This window comes from Fukomys damarensis, unplaced genomic scaffold (assembly GCF_012274545.1).
Source record: "Fukomys damarensis isolate Sample0158 unplaced genomic scaffold, DMR_v1.0_HiC HiC_scaffold_11, whole genome shotgun sequence".
Classification (NCBI taxonomy): Eukaryota; Metazoa; Chordata; class Mammalia; order Rodentia; family Bathyergidae; genus Fukomys; species Fukomys damarensis.
In genome coordinates, this window is record NW_022900923.1 from 25,991,569 (window position 1) to 26,011,204 (window position 19,636).

Below are 19,636 nucleotides of genomic sequence, written 5' to 3' on the forward strand. Positions count from 1 at the left end.
TGTACAGTCAACACCTAAATTTGGGTGACCTTACCACTTTTGAGCTTTCATTTCTATGCCTATAAAATGAGAATTATATGTGTCTACCTTATGGGACTTGCCAAGGGCTAAAAACGTGTTCAGTAAATGTAACTGTAATTATTAGCAAAAACTCAAAAGGTAGGGTAATATTCTGTGGTGACATACAGAGTGATAATGAGTTTCTTTGTGACTACTTTTTGTGTCACCTGCATCCATATTGTTATGTATTGCAATTTTTGTATGTTTTAGGACTAAGAATATATATGACTTTGGATCTTTACATAGCTGAGTTGTTGTTTTTTAGGTGTATGTTTTTTTATATGTGTACTTATTTTTACTTTTTAGGTTGATTCAGTGTGAAAGTGAGGTAGGGAAATTGTTATTTATCACAGAAATTCCAGAATTAATACTGGAAGACCCCAGTGAAGCCAAAGAGAACCTCATTCTGCAAGAAACATCAGTGGTAGAGTCCCTGGCTGCTGATGGGAGCCCAGGACTGAAATCAGTGCTATCTACAGGCCGAAATCTAAGCAACAACTGTGACACCGGAGAGAAACCAGTGGTTACCTTCAAAGAGAACATAAAGCCACGAGAAGTGAACAGAGACCAAGGAAGAAGTTTTCCTCCCAAAGAGGTGAGAAGGGACTGTAGCAAAGGAATAACTGTAACTAAGAATGATGGAAAGAAGGACAACAACAAGAGGAAAACTGAAAACAAGAAATGCACCTTAGAAAAGTTACAGGAAACAGGAAAGCAGAATGTGGCAGTGCAGGTAAGCTGTATTTGAACTATAAAGCAGGTAGAGGAAGGCTCACACAAAAGGCAAGATTTTTCATTTTGTTCCTAAAACCTTGAGCTTTGGAAGATCTGAAATTTGAATGAAGAGCTATGGTAGATGGTTACTTTTATCAGTTCTTGGAAATTAGAATGTAAGTGGAAAAAATCTCAACTTGATTTGAAATTTTTATTAATTCTAAGTGACTTCAGATGACCTATTGTGGAGACCTTGGTTCCACACAGATTATATTTTTCTTTGGTTAGCATCATTACCAACTATTAATATTACAGTAGAGATTTGGAGTCTTATATAGAACTGAAGGTTTATTAAGGCTTATACAGTTGATTTTTTTTTTGTCTCCCCCACCCAAGATATACTATACAATATAATTCTTGGAAAAAGATGAAGCTTGTTTTTCTTGACATTTATAACTGTTTCCAGCCAGTGGCTTCCATCATTTTGATATTATTCTGGCTCATGGGAATTTGTAAAATAAGAACTCAAGTCATTTGCTGGGAAAAGATAATGTTTTGTACCTTTCCAAAGAAACAGATAAGTTTATATAAACAGAAAAGGGTCTTTACTTTGTTGGCTGTAGGAATACTATTAATGTTTGAATAAATACTTAAATAGCCATGTGACTTGTTGACACATTTTGGCAAATGTATGTGTTTGCAGGAGGAACATTACATTGTAAGGCTACTTACGGATAAATAGTACCTTTAATTTATTTCTCTAGTGGGATTTTTATGAGAAAGGGGAGAAACAAAATAATAGTTTCATTTTAAGATTAATAGTAGGAAGGTAAAGAGAAAAAACATGGTAAAAATTTAGAAAAGATGTGAAAAAAGGTGCTTGGAAAGGCAGGAAAAAAGCAAACAAACTAGAAAGCCAAAGGAATAATGTGTTTTAGGAATTAAAAATCCAACATTTCTTGCTGGGTTCCTTTCCTCTATTCTATGTAATGGCCCTCCAGGCTGATAATAAAATCATTTTGCCGGGTACTTACCATCTCAAATCTGCCTATAGATCAAGAAAGCTGACATGTGTAATATATCACCACAGTCTGCCTGATTCCAAATTTTCTATAAATGCTACTTTTCCCTATTTTTGCTCAACCTTGAGCAATATATATGGCATCTATTTCTTTCTAAATCAATGTATAAGCTGTTGGCCCCGTTTCTTACTGCTGAAAGTATCTTTATTTATTCTGAAGGGTGATAAGATTGCAGGATGGAGTGTGGGAGCTGTACATTTAGCTGCCCAGATGAAATTAGATTGCAGGCCAAACTGATTGAAAGCAAAAAAATGCTTTTGTAAAATGTTTTGATGGTTTTTCAGTTTTAACTTAGGTTAATGTAAATGTCAGCATATACTTTTTTATATACTAAGCTTTTAAATACTTTCTTAGGAGTGTAGGTACTTCTTTCTCACACATTTCAGTTCCAGGTTTTGGAGATAATTTTGCCTCTGTTGGTCATAGGTAAAATCCCAGACAGAACTAAGGAAAACTCCAGTGTCTGAAGCCAGGAAAACGCCTGTAACTCAAGCCCCGAGTCAAGCAAGTAACTCCCAGTTCATCCCTATTCATCATCCTGGAGCCTTTCCTCCTCTTCCCAGCCGTCCAGGTAAGCCATGTTGTATAATTTCTCCTACCTAATACCATCTGTGTGTGGATTTCTATTCACTCACTGTTGGAGTGATGTTACTAAGCATAATGTTATAAAGTATAAGTTTAACTTTTCCTAATGCTTATAAAATTATTTTTGAGCTATTTCTTTGTAGCACCTATATAGAATTCCTGTCACTAAACGTGAGAAGCCAGCTTTAGAACACTGATTGCTTCAGTTGTAGAACAAAAGTAGCCAATTGTCTATATTTAATTCTTAAAATCATATTAGAGTGACATGGTTGATCTGTTGCTCTTTTGTGTTAGTAACCCCTCCCCCAAAGAAGATGACTTTTTCTCCCTTTTGTTTTTTTTTTTTTTTAAGTTTCTTTAGAACTAAAACTGTGTTCTTTTATTTTGAAGGGTTCCCGCCCCCAACATATGTTATCCCCCCTCCTGTGGCATTTTCTATGGGCTCAGGTTACACCTTCCCAGCTGGTGTTTCTGTCCCAGGAACCTTTCTTCAGTCTGCAGCTCACTCTCCAGCAGGAAACCAGGTGCAAGCTGGGAAACAGTCCCACATTCCTTACAGCCAGCAACGGCCCTCTGGACCAGGGCCAATGAACCAGGGACCTCAACAATCACAGCCACCTTCCCAGCAACCCCTTACACCTTTACCAGCTCAGCCAACAGCACAGTCTACAAGCCAGTTGCAGGTTCAAGCTCTAGCTCAGCAGCAACAATCCCCTACAAAAGCCACTCCAGCTTTGGGGAAAAGCCCACCTCACCACTCTGGATTCCAGCAGGTAAGGTGTAGTTATGATACTGAGCAGCTGGAATAAGGGAAGATACTGAAGTATCTCCGTGTTTAGACAGTTGGAAAATGCTAATTAAATTTTAAGATACTTCTTGCTTTGACTTATGGTTGAAGAAATACAAGGTTTTTTTTTTCTCTACTGTTCAGAAAATGTAAATGTTTTCTTTCTTTATTCATAAAACATTTAAATCTTCACTGCTATTCTTTGCTACTACTAATTGGCAGTTTTATAGAGTTTTTATAAATAATTGTCTCTTCTTTGAAAATAAATTAAAGAATGGAACTAGCATCAGTCTTGAGGTACTGAGGTGGATGTGACACCAGTCTTAAATGTTGTCCCCACAGCACTTAAAGCAGAAGGATGAAACTTCCCCCCTCCTTCCTCCTCTCTTCCTCCCCATATATGCACTTATTCATTTGTTGAACCTCTTATTTGAAGAGACTATAAGTTCATTGTACATAGTCTGTGCCTAGAAAGTGGTATATATTGAAAAAATCCCAAAGTATAAAGGAAACTGCCGTATGCCTAGAGGATTTGTGTAAAATCTCTCAAGTTCATTCAGTCATTTTTAAGCACTGCTTATAAACAGCATTGCATTTTATCTTCATCTTGTTGATGGGCATCTCTTTTTTTAGTATCAACAGGCAGATGCCTCCAAACAGCTGTGGAATCCCCCTCAGGTTCAAGGCCCACTAGGGAAAATCATGCCTGTGAAACAGCCCTACTACCTTCAGACCCAAGACCCCATAAAACTGTTTGAGCCGTCATTGCAACCTCCTGTAATGCAGCAGCAGCCTCTAGAGAAAAAAATGAAGCCTTTTCCCATGGAGCCATATAACCATAATCCCTCAGAGGTCAAGGTCCCAGAATTCTACTGGGATTCTTCCTACAGCATGGCTGATAACAGAGCTGTAATGGCACAGCAAGCAAACATGGACCGCAGGGGCAAACGGTCACCAGGAGTCTTCCGACCAGAGCAGGATCCTGTCCCCAGGATGCCATTCGAGGTGGGTGTCCTTGTCCTCCCCAGGTTTATTGAAGATAGGTCTGGGTTTGCATGTATTGAATTCCTCAAATACGTTTATTTATAGTTTTTAAGTTGATACATGAAAGTTGTAGCACTTATTTAGAAAATAGATGTTTAAAAAGGCCGCTTTGAAACAGAATTATATCATTAAGTCTCTTCAGAATTACACAGTATGTTTTAGTTTGGGGAGCTGAAGAATTCTACAACTAATTTTAAAGTGTGATGGTCTTGCAGATAAATTCTGGGACAAAATGATCCTCTCATCGGGACTGATCTAAGTTTTAAAATAGGTTTACTGAGTGTTTAGATAAATTGCATTTTGAGAGGAAAAAAAAGTCAGCCAGTTATCTTGGACAGTAGAATTCCCTTTCCTGGCCCTTCTTATTCGTGAGAAACAGGTGTTTTACTTTTTGAAAAAGCTGTCTCTATTTGTTTGCACAAATTATGCTCGTTTTGCTTCTTTTTATTGTTTTACTCACTAATCACATTAACTTTCTATGTTCTGATCTGTCAGTATTTTTGCTCTTTTCCTCTTTGTTTCATAGTTGATGATTCCCCTAATTTTATTTTATTTGCCTTATCCACCTAATCATACTAGTACCCCTTTATGCTTCATTGCTTCTTACTATAATCCTTTCTGTCACTAGGATCCCAAGGGCTCCCCTTTGCTTCCTCCGGACCTGTTAAAGAGTCTGGCTGCCTTGGAGGAAGAGGAAGAGCTGATTTTTTCTAACCCTCCTGATCTTTACCCAGCTCTGCTTGGGCCTCTCGCCTCTCTTCCTGGAAGAAGCCTCTTTGTATGTATTTCACATAATTCTGCTTCTTGCTCTAACCCCAGCTTTTCTAAAAGTCTATAGTATGTGATATCGAGGTTATTTTGTTTTTTCCTTGCTGGGGCTTGCTTTCTTTGTAGAAGCATAGACTATTTCCCGAATGTCTTAAACTAACCTTGAGAAGGTAGTAAAATGTGGCATACATTTCTGACTAGTTGCCTCAAGTCATAGAGTCGTAGTGTGGATGTGTGTGCTAACCAGGAAGCATATCATAGGCTGGTCATACTTGGGGTGTGCTACTGGCAAATTACCCATTCATGTTTTAGATGGCACTTCTGTCTGGGCCCAGAAGTTTCAAGTGTCCTTTAATCTTGCCTAGGGATGATGAAATTTGTGTACTACATGTATATAAAATATGAAAGGAAATATGTTCTAGTTTTTTTTTTTTTTCCTCAATTAAAGAAGTGGGGGCTTATTTGGCTCACAGTTTTGGAAGCTGAAGTTAAAAAAAATTTAACAGCTTTCGTGATGCTTGAAAATTCCCTAAGAATCTGCCTGGCTGAGTGGCAGTAGTGGCTTCCTCCCAGATTAGCAAGAAGAGATCCCCTGAAAACTTAAATGGAGCACAGACTGTAAAATCCTAATGTTGCTTAAACATGCACACTTTGCATGCAGCTTTCTTGCTGGAGGGGTTGGAGAAACTGAAGATGGTCCCTTTCCACTTGTTTCCTTATCCCTAAATTCTGCTGCTCCTGTCCCTACACTGGAAATGGAGCTGATTATGGAGCAAGTTTTTTTAGCTTTTTTGTTTGTTTGTTTTCATATTTACAAATACAGAGAAAAAAAACTTGATAACCCATCTTGTTTAACAATGCTAACAGTCTACTATGTGTGAAAGTGCCTTACATATAGCAGGTAAATATTTTGTTAACTCTATTCAGTGACAGCATTAGAAATTCAGCTTTCTTTTTCCTCATAACTTTCTTGGGATAAATAGATGTAAGCGATTTTTAGCATTTTAGTGTGTACCACAAAAATAACTACTTAGGAAACATATAAATAAAACTCACTGTCAGATGAATTTTAAAAGCTTTGTTTAAAAAGGTGTCAATGTTTTGTTACGCTTTATTCTGTTTTGATATAGGGTCTCTGTAGTCCAGGCTTGCCTGGAACTCTCTGTGTATCCCACACTGGCCTCAAACTTGGAATTATTCCTATCTCCAGCCCCCAGTGCTGGTAGTACAGGTGTTGGCCACCACATCTGGCATCAATGTCAGTGTTTTAGAAATTTAGGAAATAAATACTGCTAGAACATTTCAGCATCTTGTTTTGAAATTCTTCTAAATGTGGCTACTGATAAGAGGATTCCTGAGGCTCATACCTAAAAAAACACTCAGAACTCCTGTTTTCCAGAGTCTTTGGTCCCTCCCTCAATCTCTGCACTAGCCTGGATACACTGGTAAAGGAGGATTCAGACTTACCTGTAGCAACTTGCCTTTAGCTGATATCATGATATTAACAGATTTGAATACATATTTTCTAAGTGTTATGTGGTGCACATTGAATGAGTACAAGTCTGCTTAAGTGCGGGTTCTTTTATTTTGGTTCTGTAGTATTTTAAGATTAATATTAGGAAAGTAGAAGGAATAACTCAATACTTTTCTTTCTGGGACTGTGAAGAAATCCTTGTTGGAGAAGCCTTCAGAACTCATGTCACATTCATCCTCTTTCCTGTCCCTCACCGGGTTCTCTCTTAATCAGGTGGGTACAGAGTTAAGAATCTTGCTTTGTATTTCAATTATAGGCTGGTATTTTTTTCCCATTGTATTTCGATATGTCTGTTTTTCTCTTTCTCCTTTTTCCATATGTTATTGTCAGATACTTGATTTTATCCCCTTCCCTCTGACTAGGGCAGGCTAGTGACCTGTACATTATGAGTTTGAACCCTTTAACATCTCATTAATATTGAAATCTTCATGGCTATGTGTTCAGCCAAATGAATTATTCATATTTTTAAAATCTGAGTGGTTTATACAAAGCAAAATAAAAGGGTAAGAGAAAGCAAAGGGAAAGTGAATATGAGCGAAAATTAAAAGAAAAGCCTCCAAAAGTTTGTCTTGCTAAGAAAAGCTTTAGATATATCAGGAATCCATGAACATAATATTGCATTTTCTTAAATGTCTCTTTCACAGAGTGTGTTTATACTTTGATTATCTTGTTTTTCAGGAAAGATACCCAAATAACGGCATGTTCAATGAGGTCTATGGAAAGAACCTGACAGCCAGCTCCAAAGCAGAGCTTAATCCCTCAATGCCCTCCCAGGAAACATCACTGTATTCCCTTTTTGAAGGGACTCCATGGTCCCCATCACTACCTGCCAGTTCAGGTATTAAATTATAAACTTTGCCTTTTCTGTACATTCATATTGACTGAAGACTTAATAGGAGTCTGTAATTACAAATATATTAATTAGGGTTTTTTAATAATTTCTAAAAGAAAAGAGAAAAACACCTCCTAAGCCAGTTGATCTAATAAATCCTACGTAAATGTTTCTTCACCCTAGGTAACTAGCACAATTGTAAGAGAGAAACATGATTTCTGTCACGGTCCCAGTTGTATTTTAGTTTTCTTTGTAGATGAAAATTGTAGCAAAAAATCACATTTTTTCAAATAAAGATTTTTCATCCCAATTTTATAAATTATAGTCTGATATTATAGTAATTCCTAAAGTCAAGAAATTTTATTTCTGATAGAGACAACTAGTAAATACTTACCTGAAACTTATCTGGCTTATGAAAAGCCAGAGTAATGCATTCATTTAATAAAAGTACTTTTTTTGGTTTTTTTTAAGGCAAAACTTGTGCCTTCGATATGTGCAGTAAGGCAAATTAGTACATCTGGCAGATTTCTTTATGAGGCCTTTAAATCACCTTTTCTTCGAGGCTCTGTAGTTAGTAGAGTTTAGAGAATATTTCTTGCTATGTTTATGAAACATCTATTCAGTGACCTACATTGCTATCATTTAATAGATCATTCAACACCAGCCAGCCAATCTCCTCATTCCTCCAACCCAAGCAGCCTACCCAGCTCTCCTCCAACACACAACCATAATTCTGTTCCATTCTCCAATTTTGGACCCATCGGGACTCCAGATAACAGGGATAGAAGGACTGCTGATCGGTGGAAAACTGATAAACCAGGTGAAATCTAGGTTTTGTTATCTTGGGAAAGTGAAGCCATTTACCATATCCATACCTGGGATTTGGTACAGTATTTGGCACTAATAGAACATCTTGAATTTTTATCTGTCTTCATCCCTTAGCCATGGGTGGGTTTGGTGTTGATTATCTCTCAGCAACATCATCTTCTGAGAGCAGTTGGCATCAGGCCAGCACTCCAATCGGCACCTGGACAGGCCATGGCCCTTCCTTGGAGGATTCCTCTGCTGTCCTCATGGAAAGCCTAAAGGTGAGTAATTTCCATTACAAGAACCACAAGACTCTGGTAGCAAAGATTTCTCTACTTTGACTCAGATAGAAAGCTAGGCTTACTTCTGCAGCCCTTAGAATTGACAGTTGTATGCCATATATGTAACAGAGTTCTAGAAATATGGCCTGCCTTACCAGGAGTCTTTAGTAAAATGTATTTTTTAGTTTGTGAATTCACTAGTGATAAAGAGGTTTCTTCAGGGGATTAGAAGCATAATAAAAGGTTTTGTTCTAAGGTTAAGAAAATTCTGATTCATCTTATATTGTCTGAGTCTTTTCTAACCAAGTGAAAGAAGTGTGTAATTTATGAAATAACTTGTTTGCCTAAAGCCTTTATATAAACATACCCTGTGTTACCACATGGAGCAACATATTAGCAAAAAGACTTCATTTAAATATATAATTTCCCCTTTTACAGTTTAAGATAATTTTAGTAGGAACTAACTTAAAGACTAATATTCTCTAATAGCTGAGTGTTTTATAGAGGAGGTTCTTGGGGCATATATTGCTATATATCTGGCAGGGATTAAAAAACAAATCCCCCATCAAATAACCAATTGACCTCTGCTGACAAGATCTGGGCTGTTTTTCAGTCTATCTGGTCCAGTTCCATGATGCATCCTGGACCCTCCGCTCTGGAGCAGTTGTTAATGCAACAGAAGCAGAAACAGCAGCGGGGACAAGGCACCATGAACCCTCCACACTGAGGCCAAAGTGGCAACCCTGGGAATGAAGGCTCCATAAACCATGGCATGTTGGGTTTGCAGGATTGGCCCACACAGTCCCCTGCAGGTGGCAGCCCTCTTGTCTGTTCCTTGCTGTCAAGAGGATGTAAGTGTTCCACCAGCCCGCTGAGTGTGCACGATATGTCCGCAGTGCAACAAAAAGAAAAATCCATCAGGAGCTCTCCGTCCCCCTAGGTCCTTCTAGAGGGAGAGAGGAACTGCTATTTGTCTCACTCAGTTACCTGATATCACCACCTCTCACCTTCTCCGTCGTGCATGTCCCCAGCCACATGGGAAGTGAAAGCTGAGAAGGGAAGGCAGGTGGGAGAAGCCAATGGGAACTTCTCAGTCCTTTTTTTCCCTCTTTGGGGAATAAAATAGGAATCCATTAATAATTGCTTTGCTGACTGAGAATGTAGTTGAAATTATTCCTGAACATCTTTTGTTATTATTATTACTCTCAGTAGTAAAATATCACACTGAATTCTTCCATACAAGGTGTTCTCCTAGTCAGTGTGTAGCAAAGACAGCCCCATTCACTGCTCCTGTGAGAGGCTGGTGGTGACAGGATAGGGAACCAACCTTCTCAGCCAGTGGAAGTGTTCTGTGGGGAGAATACAGGGCCTCACAGAAGGCTCTGGCAGGCCCTTCTCTGGCCTGGAGATTTCAGTAGGAAATGCCCTTCACTCTGTAGGTGCTCGAGCCCTCGAGGATGCAGTGTGGGTGTTGGTGCTGGGCTAGACTAGCAGGTGACTGCTTTAGGATTTCAAATTGATGTTTTTGATTCCTGTACTTTTTGCAGTAGCATAGCAAGCAGTCTCACAGAAGGCAGGCTACTTCATTCATGGCCTGACACATTTTATTGGGTAGAAGCTTTCAGTGTGGTTATTTTTGTTTGGTTGGTTTTGTGCCCTCATCCTACTTACCAGCCTCCTGCACCTGTGTCCATCCTTTTTGTTGGTAATTGTTTTTATTCCTAATGTGTACAACATCTCACCAAGAAGCAACAGCATGGGGTCCAGCAGTTGGGGCCTGAAAGTCTGAAGAGGAGGGAAGCAGTACCGTCTGCATAGCCGCAGAGAGGCCAGGCCCCTGCCCAGCTGCATTCTCCCAGCCTCCACTTCAAGAGTGAGACTCAAGGCACTATGGACATAAGCACGTCATGAATAGAAGAAAACATAACGAAGGCCATTTTGGAAAAGGCGAGAGAAAAGAAAATAAACTTTTTACTTGGTATTTATTAGGAGGAAAGAGGACTGAAGATGTTCTTGTGTAGAAACAGGAGGACAGCATTTCTGTTAGTCACTTCCTGGAAAAGTAATATTTTAAGGGAAAATTATGGAAACAATCTAAATGTCCAATTGCTGTGCTAGTGGTAGGGATTTTCTGGGAGGTCTCGAGTGTGCGCCTGTGTGTGTGTGTGTGTGTGTGTGTGCACCCACATGTGCCCATCTGCTCCCCCAGAGGGAAGGGGTTGTGTGTATGAGTGTATCGAGTTAATATGAAACTTAGCTGGGAAACAGCTGCAGAGCAAAGCACATCAAGGAGCCCCAGGTGTCACTGGAGTCTGGGCAACCCCAGCAATTAAAGGGGTGAGATAATGCTCATTGCTCTTCAGAAAGAGTGGTTGAAGCCCCCTTATGCTTACATTATTGCTCTTTTAGTTTGACATGGTTATTTGGGGTTTTGTTTGTTTGTTTGTTTTGTTTGTTTCTGAAAGGTCCGAAAGGGTAAAGCCCCCCCCATCTAATGGCAATATGAAAAATCCTTTGTGCTTCTCTCCATCCCCTTCCCTGTGTCCACCTTTTCCCTCCTCCTTTCCCTACTGCCTTTACCCGGTTTGTGTGTTTGAGCTCTGCATTCAGGCAGCTGCAACATTCCAGTGTTTGAACTGTCACTGATCCTGCACCCTAGACGAGCTCACCAGGTTTACCACCTCCCTCCCAGTAGTTCCCAGTTCCCATCTAAAGCCCCATTCTGCATGAGAATTTGGTGTTTGGAATGTTTTCTGACTCTTGGAGCAGGGTTCCTCGCCTTATCGTCCTCACTGCAGGTATAATGAGGAGGGGAGGAGAATCTTCATCAAAAACTGGTTTTGTGTAGTAAACTTACTTTTGTGGGGGTTTTTTGTTTGCTGTTTTGGGGGGGGGTTCTTTTTCTTTTCTTTTTCTGTCTGTCTGTACAAGAACTGCAGCTGCTGAAATCAGCTTTGCCTTTAATTAAACCATGTTCTCTCCAACCATATCTGTGTTATTTATTTTCTACCCTAAAAAATGCAGTACTGAAGAAAGTCCAACTTAATTCAACTACTCACGAGTCATCCAGACAAAAGCAAAGATAATCATACTTGAATATGTTTGTTATTTTTTTATCCCTGTTCTACCTGTTAATGTCACAATTCTGAGATAATTTATCCTTTTGACCTATAAAATTCACTAAATCTGATAAATACCAATGATAATTTCTGTTCTTGACCTTGAAAAAAAGTTAGTTTTATATGAGTTTGTGTTCTGAGTGATCTTGAGGTAGCTTTTCTTCCATTACTGTCCCATGTCCTAAGTTTCTCACAGTAACTTGCTGGACCTTCAGCAGCATGCTGGCAGCCAGTGCTCACACTGACTGTCCTTTCACTGAGGTGTTGATTCAGTCACAGTTCATCTTCTTATTGTACTTTTCACAAGCACCTATACACTTGGAAAATTGTTAGGAAAGCTACACATATTCTGCAAGAAGGGAGGACAGAGGGAATTAAGGCCAGGTCCTAAGATCTAGTATTTATGGAATCCTTCATCCATATATTAACCCTATATATATATTTTATATATAGAACAAGTGTAAAGTAATAGATTACTACTAACCCACTGAGTTTCTGAAATAGCTTGTCATCACCTCACTTTTGTGGCATATGTTTAGTGCTGAACTCTAATAAAAGTCCCTCTGAGAAGGCATTAAGGAATGTACTTCTAGTATTTTAATTCTCTGTGGAATTGAATGTTGTATTCATGGAAGCCTAACTCTAGATTATGTTTAAGCAGTGAAACCTTTTAGCTAGGGAAAAAAAGTTAGTTTTATATGAGTTTGTGTTCTGAGTGATCTGTAGGGTTACCTGAAGCCTCAGGAGTCTATGATACTAGTCATATAGAAACAAGAGTATTTCCACTTAGCTTTGGGGCCTGGACTCTGGGCGTCTTATTTTATTTTTGTAGATAAGTTTTTTATTGAGCTATCACAATATACAGACACATGCACTGATTAAAAACTGCAGTTCATTGAATTTTCACAAAGTGAATACACGAAAACGGATTGGCAGCATTCTAGAGAACCTTCTCGTGCCCTTCCAGATGCTTCATCCGCTTCCTGCCTCTCTGTGCACCAGGAAATCTTTATCTTGACTTCTTACGTTATTGTCTAATAGATTGAATTTTAACAAGAAAGGTTAGTTAATACTTCCAAACTGGATGTCTCTGTGGTCCACAACACAAGTGTGTTAAATCTTGCAAACAAATAATGAAGCTTCCTTTTCTTCAAGTTTGTAGATTGTGAAACATCCTAGGTTGTACTAGGAGTGCTATCTGCATCTGCAGCTGCACATTCTTCAACAAAAGCTTTAGGGAAAATGCCAACTTTCCCTTTACATTCCCCTTCCAGCCATTCTTCATTTACTGATAAAATGAAAAATACACATTAATTACTAGAAGTTATAGGAAAATTACCCCATGTAGATATTCCATGGATATCTTTCTGTCAGTCATCCCCCACCCCAGATTGTGACAACAGGGAAGAGAAAGTTCTCTAAACTTAAAATAAATGTAAGATTTCGCCATCTTACTGATTTGTTTTTGATACTATGAAGGAATAAAATGCAGAATATAATTTTCGAAAAGTTACTACAACAATAGGATGAAATTGAATCTTTAGATACGATTTCTTAAGAGTGTTGTAATCGGAGTTTTGTTGGGAATTTTCATTTTAACAAGAAAGGGGGCAAGCCATTGTCTAATAAAAATGAAAAGTTCCCTTGTCATTGATCAGAGCATTAGAAGTTGGAGCTGGTAATGGCTTAGTACGTATTTGTTTTAAAAATTTTAGTAATTCCCACTTTGCATCTTTAATAGTGTGGAGATAATGTACTAAATATATGTATGAATACACACACACACACACACACACACATACACTCATACACTTAGATTTCATAATAACCCAATTACAACTGAAAAATGTGAATGTTTAAAATGTTTTAATTACAGTAAAAGACACATTGCCCTTAAACTCCTTTAAAATACTACTCCTTACTTCAAACACACTTAACCCATCATTCTTGCCACTTAAGAGCAATTCAGAAGTCCTCTTTCCTGGTGTCTTTAGTTGCATTATTACAGCTGTCTGCGTGTTCTCAATTGATTCAAAACTTTTACTTTTCACGGCCATTTTGACTTTGGAAAGAGCCAGGAGTTGCATGGTACCAGATAACTGAAAGGTGGGTGAAGGACGTGCTATATTTTTTTCAAGCTTACGTCCAATGGATGGCACTCGCAGTACCACTCACCACATATTTTTTAATCATACCTCAACACAAAAGAGGACTCCAGAACTGCTTCAGAAAGTGGCAAGAATGATTGGGTAAGTTTTCAAAGCTGGAGAGTGTGTTATGAGTGGGATTAATGGCAGTGTTTCTTTTACTGTAATAAGTATTTTTTGTTTAAACATACATTTTGGTCAGCCCTTCTAGTAATCTCCATCTTAATAAAGAAAAAGATCCAAGAGGTTAATCATTTGCTCAGAGCTATTCTCTTCTGCCAGTAAATACCAGATATCTTAGACCCATCTACCAGACTACATGAACAGCTTAGAAGTCCATTTCAGGGTGTAAGGTCCTGCCGCTGGAGATTCTGAAATTAGTGTTGAGTGTGGCTGGGCATCATCCAGCATGTCCCCTGGTAACTGTGATTATAAAGCAGTTTTCATTCTTAACAGTGAGTATGAACTTGAAGCATCTGGTCATATTAGAAATGCAAAATCTCAGACCCCATCCACACTTTAGTGTTTATTTTAAGAGGATCTCCAGGTGATTGATACGCACGTCAAAGGTGTATGTTGAATCCTGTTTCATGTTGAACTGACCAGTGAAATTCTGAAGTGTAAGGGTACTTCCTGCTTAAGCTTTGTGTGTGTCATAGGGGCACAGTGCCTTCTCAACCATCCCAGGAGGTTTTTCTTGTGTGTTCTCACATTTCTATCCCCTACCCACTCTCCACCCCCACAAAAATGGACAGTTTAGCAGATCCTTTGCTATTGACAGTTAGAAAATGGTCCTAGGAGGTCTTACCCCAATTCTTCCCATTGAGTTCCCGGTCTCCCTTGGAAAATACACTGCAGGCACTCTGCTTTGTTTCTCTACTCATTTTGAGTTTGTTCCTGTACATATTTGTATACTTTGTACCCCTTCAACTATGAAATACTACACTCTCTTAATCTGTTGGATTTTCTGTTACAATTAATAGATTTTCATTACTTTGTATTGCTGTTGCACAGCACTTTTGTCATATGAGCAAGGCTTTTTGTGATGGGAATCTATTATTCCCGGAAAAGAAATAAGACTATCAAACTATAAATTAGAACAGTGGTTTTCAGAGTAGAGTCAGACCATCATCACCTGGGAAGTGGTCAGAAGTGAGCCCCATCTCATGTGTGAACCAGAATCTCTGGGAAATGGGTCATGCAATTTGATTCAGCAACAGTTCTAGTGATTCTTAGGCATATGAGGTTTAAGAGTCACTAATTAGAATTCTATACTTACTGTTTCACTTTTTAATCTGTTGACTCATAACAACCCAGGAAGTTACTGAAATTCGGGGCAGTTATGAAGAGCTGCCCCAGCTCCCCACTTTTGAGAGAGAGGGTCTTATTTGCTAAATTGCCTCGATTGGGCCCAAACTTGCAACCCTCCTGCCTCAGTTTCCCACAGTGCTGGATTACAGGTATGTACTGCCATGACCAGTGAATGGATGCTTTTAAGACAAAATTTACCCATTTTTTCTCTCTTCTTTGGAAAGGGCACCAGGTCAGAGATACATGGTTTGTTGCATAGGCAAAATAATTCTAGCCAATTTGTCAACTCTTTAGAATGAAAAGCCAGTAGCTGAGCATGGTTCGAGACCAGCCTGGGCTACATAGTGAGTTCCAGGGCAACTTCAACTACATAGTGAGACCCTGTCTCAAAAAAAATAACAACAACAAAAAGCTGTTAGAATGAAAAGCCATGGTTTTCAAAGCAACCATCTTCAATAACCGAGGTGCTATCACAGTTATATACATAGTAATTACTTGCCTGCTTAGTAGAGCAAAAGACAAGGAATGGGTAAGCATTTTTGTTCCCTCCTGCTAAAAGCTGGAAAGAATATGGAAACCGCTGGCTAAAGTTTTGTTTGTGGGTTACTGGTGTTCTTTCTTCCTGTGACCTTGTTTCTGCTAAATGTGAGTTCTGTGACAGCACTTACCCTTTGATAGCACCAGGATTCCATCTCCTTCCAGAAACTCTAGGTCCTCTGGTTGGGTGGCCTCATAACTGAAGATTGCTACTACTCGGCTCCCTTCCTTAAACTGACATTCTTTGGTCTGTCTGTTAAAATCAGATTTTTCACTTTCCTTGGGTTCTTCTAGGAATCCTTGGTCACCCTGAAATAATAAAGGGCTTGTTAATTTTGCCATTTTCTTGGACTGTGAACACTGAACACCACTAAAGGAAATCATGAAATGTCAAGTATAAGCTCATGAAGACGAGTTTGTGATCAGTGCCTAGCATAGACCTAACAAGCATTTTAAGGATACTGGAAGGTTGGATGAGTGAAATCTAAAGGTCTGGAGAACCACATATAGTCTTGAAGTACCTTAAATGGGACCTTACTGTAGTCCTAAGAAAAGCAGAATGGGCATTATTCTTTACAAGTGGAGAATCAGTATGAGGCACAAGTGACAGCCAGTGGTCCAACTTGGGCTTCTTAGCACCAGTGTTAACCTGCTTTCCCCATCATCACTGTTAGGGCCCTTGTTAGAAATGAACATTTCCTTGCATTTCTCTATTCCAAACCTACTAAAAAAATAATAAGACCTTCCTAAGGGTGGAGCCCCGCAATCTATATTTGAAGACTGCTAGGTATTTCCTATATTTGCTAAAGCCTGAAAACCACTCCACAGTGCCATACTATCTAAGGCCATGAAAAAAGCTTGCCTTTTATCCATAAAAACACCTTTTTTACACATTTTAGGCATTGTGATCTTAGGCCTCAACATGTTAGAGCAGTTTTTGCTCCATAAATAGGAGGATGCAGTTTTTGGAGATTTGAATCATGGGGTTTAATAAATCAACTTTAGAAACCATGGTAGACTAAAATGCTGTGTTAAAATTTCCAGTTTCTTATACTGTGTGTTGAACCCTGGTTCATCCTTTTTACAAAAGGCTATACAGTAAGGTGGAAGTGACCTTCTGGGGTCCACATATCTAGGGCTTTATCCCAGTTCTGCCTACAGCTGTGTGTCCTAACAGTGTAACCTCAGAACTTCAGATCCTCACCTGAAGAAGACAGAGATTAAGTGAGATGGCAGGGAATAATAACTTTTATTGAACACCAATTCAAGTGTTCAACACTGACCCCTAAGCCTGAACGAGTTCCAAAAGGACTGGGAAATTTGGGGAATATTATGTATTTATAGCCACTAAATAAACCGACCTCAAAGGGAAAAATATTTTTAAAAAGCATTTTTAGGGGTTGAAGATTTAGCTCAGTGGTGCTGCTGCCTGTCTCATAAGCGCAAGGACCTGAGTTCGATCCCCGGTACCCCCCCAAAAAAAGTGTTTTTAGGTGAAATAAAGCAGTTAATTCTCTTCTAGGCAGATGTCCAAGTAAATGGATTTATTATCCATGCACTGGAGTACTATTTAGCAATTAAAAGAAATGGATTCCTGAAACCCAAAGGCTTTACAATATAATCCACTGGTATAAGGTTATATAAAAGGCAAAAGAATGTTGACAGAAAGCAGATACATAATTTTCAGGGGCCAGAGTTAGCGGAGGGAGTTAACAAAAAGACGTGGCAACTTTCCCCTGGAGCTGAAAGGAGAGATCAAGAGTGTTAGGGGACGAGGATTTGGCTCAGTTGTACCACTGCCCTCACAAACTCAAGATCCTGAGTTTGATCCCTGGTACTGCAAAAAAGAAACGTTACCTGTAGCTACCCCTTCTGTCATTTCACTTTGCTCCTGACTCGCATTGTTCTTTAAATTACACCAAGGGGGCTATAAATACAGGCAGGCTCTGGAGCCAAATGGCCTGTCATCTTGGTCAAGTTGCTTGCCCTCGGCCTTCTCAGCTGCAGGGATTATACCAGTCATATACAGAGCACACTGCACGGTGTCTGGCACTCGAGAACTCAGAAGATGCTTGCTATTAGGAGGAAGCTGTTAACATGGATCATCTCTGAAAGGAATGCTCACTATTTTTCACCTGCAAGTGTTCTTCATAGAAACTTAAGGTAAAGAACGGTAGTGAGCTCAGCCTCAAGCTGTGACCTCATCCTAGCCGTTGCTTGACAGTGATGAGCATGATACTGACCCATTCGGGCCTGGTGGCTAATGGAGCGGGCTCAAGGCTTCTGTGGGCCCCTGGGCCTGCTGGGCCCATTTTTATCCATGGGAAACTCCCAGCTACAGCTGGGGTGAGGATGCAGAGAAAAAAGAACAGCTGCAGCTTGTTACCCCCCATTGTCCCCAACACTAACCACAGTGCCTGGCACAGGGAGGTGCTCGATTGATGTTGAGCCATTTGTCAGCCCTGGGCTCAATGCACTCACCACTGTGTTCTCACACCAAAGAGTCAGGCAGTAGTTTTTTGCTTGGCCCCACGCATCCTGCATACTTTCTTCTGAAAGGGTCACCAGCTCATTGCTGTCCCGAGGAAGATAACTGCATGAGGGTAGTGAGCAAGAACCAAGTTAGAGACCATCAGTGCAAAAACCATCCCATCCTCTGGGCCAGCACAAGATCATAGATGTGCCCTTGACTGCTGCCTGCAAAGACCTCACCTCAGCTTAGTGTGTTCTGGCAGGAGCTCCAGTTTTTTGGACACCATATGCCGGACATGGCTATAAGGGAGCCCAGGCTGAGTCTCCATGACCACCGTGTACTTGTAATGCACCTTGAGTGTGTAGGACATGGGAATCTTGAGTTGTATTTCCTGAGAGGTAGAAGCAAGGGAAATTCCTAAGTGAGGCCTTCAGCAGCATCTTGGATGACTAAAGCTTGTGTTAGCATAAGAGTAGCCAGTGTAGCAGGAGAGAGGCCAAGAAGTGACTGGTTTCACATGTACCCTGAAAGGCCTGTGGAAATCCTCCAGCCCAACTCCCGCTTGGATGGATACTCTGCTGGGCAAGATTCGCCAGACTGTATATGGGCAATGGGAACTGTGTGCGTGGCATGCGAAAGTGGTGAGGGGACCGTAGCCCACAGACTGTGCAAGGTGGAGCTGGTTCAGCACTTCCAGTGGGACACTAAGCCTGACAGGCGCGCCATGGTAGACAACCCAGACTCTTCCGTCTTCTCACTTGAAAAATTAAAGGAAATATTTACCTTGGGCTCTTCTTTTTGTTTCTGGCCTAAATAGAAAACGTAGGGAGTAAAAGAAAAGAAAGTGGTGAATGAACAGTCTTAGCCAGCCCCTGCCTTGCATAGAATGGGGTCTCTTAGAGCATAGGACCCAGCTTTTTAGTCTTTCATCTCTGGGGTGGTTGTTAACCTTAGTAACTTACAGGGAACATCTCACTCTGGGGAAATATGAAGGTCACGAATACATGAATAAAGCCAGTCTCTGCTTCTGGGAAGCCAGTAGGTAATGACTGAAGGACTAGCAGTACCTCCTTACCAACCCAGGGGGTTAGCCAGACCCCCAGATCACTTAAACTTGTATAATCCGAGCAATGAAAAGCAGGAAATATGAGATGAGCCACAGGCCACTGGAAGAAGTATTAGAACCATTTATCTTTTACCTCAATGTGTATAATTTATTAATACAGTAATATGCACATAACTTATGTGACAAAAGCATAAATATATTTCCTATAGGGGCAAATGATTTTTTAAAACAACCACTTATCTCAAACTCTGATAACTAGAATAACCTAAGAAATTTTTGCTAAAAATACAAATTCCCAAACCCTATCCCTCCCTGAACACAAAAAAAGTGAGAATCAAAGGCCAAAGAATCTGTGTCCTAAAATCTTTCTCTGTTAATATGTGACCTTTGGGGGCTGGCTTTTAGCTCATTGGTCCACTGCCTGCCTCACAAACACAAGGTCCCGAGTTCAATCCCCAGTACCAAAAAAAAAAAAAAAAAAAAACTTTT

General features: G+C 39.9%; 2 protein-coding genes across 9 annotated transcripts in view; one reads left to right on the forward strand and one right to left on the reverse strand.

Annotated features, from left to right (window-relative positions):
* Positions 1 to 11,506, forward strand: part of Smg7 (SMG7 nonsense mediated mRNA decay factor) — a 90,465-nt gene extending 78,959 nt beyond the window's left edge. For 3 of the 7 annotated variants that reach the window (XM_010640552.3, XM_010640553.3, XM_010640551.3), the window contains 10 exons: positions 367 to 793; positions 2,283 to 2,427; positions 2,832 to 3,214; positions 3,862 to 4,233; positions 4,901 to 5,050; positions 6,707 to 6,787; positions 7,253 to 7,412; positions 8,056 to 8,226; positions 8,349 to 8,494; positions 9,108 to 11,501. In XM_010640552.3, the coding sequence (XP_010638854.1) occupies positions 367 to 793; positions 2,283 to 2,427; positions 2,832 to 3,214; positions 3,862 to 4,233; positions 4,901 to 5,050; positions 6,707 to 6,787; positions 7,253 to 7,412; positions 8,056 to 8,226; positions 8,349 to 8,494; positions 9,108 to 9,221 (2,149 nt within the window). In that variant the 3' untranslated portion in view covers positions 9,222 to 11,501. Of the gene's footprint in view, positions 1 to 366; positions 794 to 2,282; positions 2,428 to 2,831; positions 3,215 to 3,861; positions 4,234 to 4,900; positions 5,051 to 6,706; positions 6,788 to 7,252; positions 7,413 to 8,055; positions 8,227 to 8,348; positions 8,495 to 9,107 lie in introns of all 7 variants that reach the window. The other 4 variants (XM_010640550.3, XM_010640554.3, XM_010640555.3 and 1 more) reach the window with 4 other exon arrangements.
* A 906-nt stretch (positions 11,507 to 12,412) lies between these two features.
* The window catches only part of Ncf2 (neutrophil cytosolic factor 2), a 30,820-nt gene continuing 23,596 nt past the window's right edge, over positions 12,413 to 19,636 (reverse strand). The window contains exons 12-16 of one of the 2 annotated variants that reach the window (XM_010640558.2): positions 18,865 to 18,890; positions 18,321 to 18,472; positions 18,090 to 18,201; positions 15,740 to 15,917; positions 12,413 to 12,647 (exon numbers count right to left, since the gene is read on the reverse strand). In XM_010640558.2, coding sequence (XP_010638860.1) covers positions 12,586 to 12,647; positions 15,740 to 15,917; positions 18,090 to 18,201; positions 18,321 to 18,472; positions 18,865 to 18,890 — 530 coding nt within the window. In that variant the 3' untranslated portion in view covers positions 12,413 to 12,585. Of the gene's footprint in view, positions 12,902 to 15,739; positions 15,918 to 18,089; positions 18,202 to 18,320; positions 18,473 to 18,864; positions 18,891 to 19,636 lie in introns of both variants that reach the window. The other variant, XM_010640557.3, reaches the window with a different exon arrangement.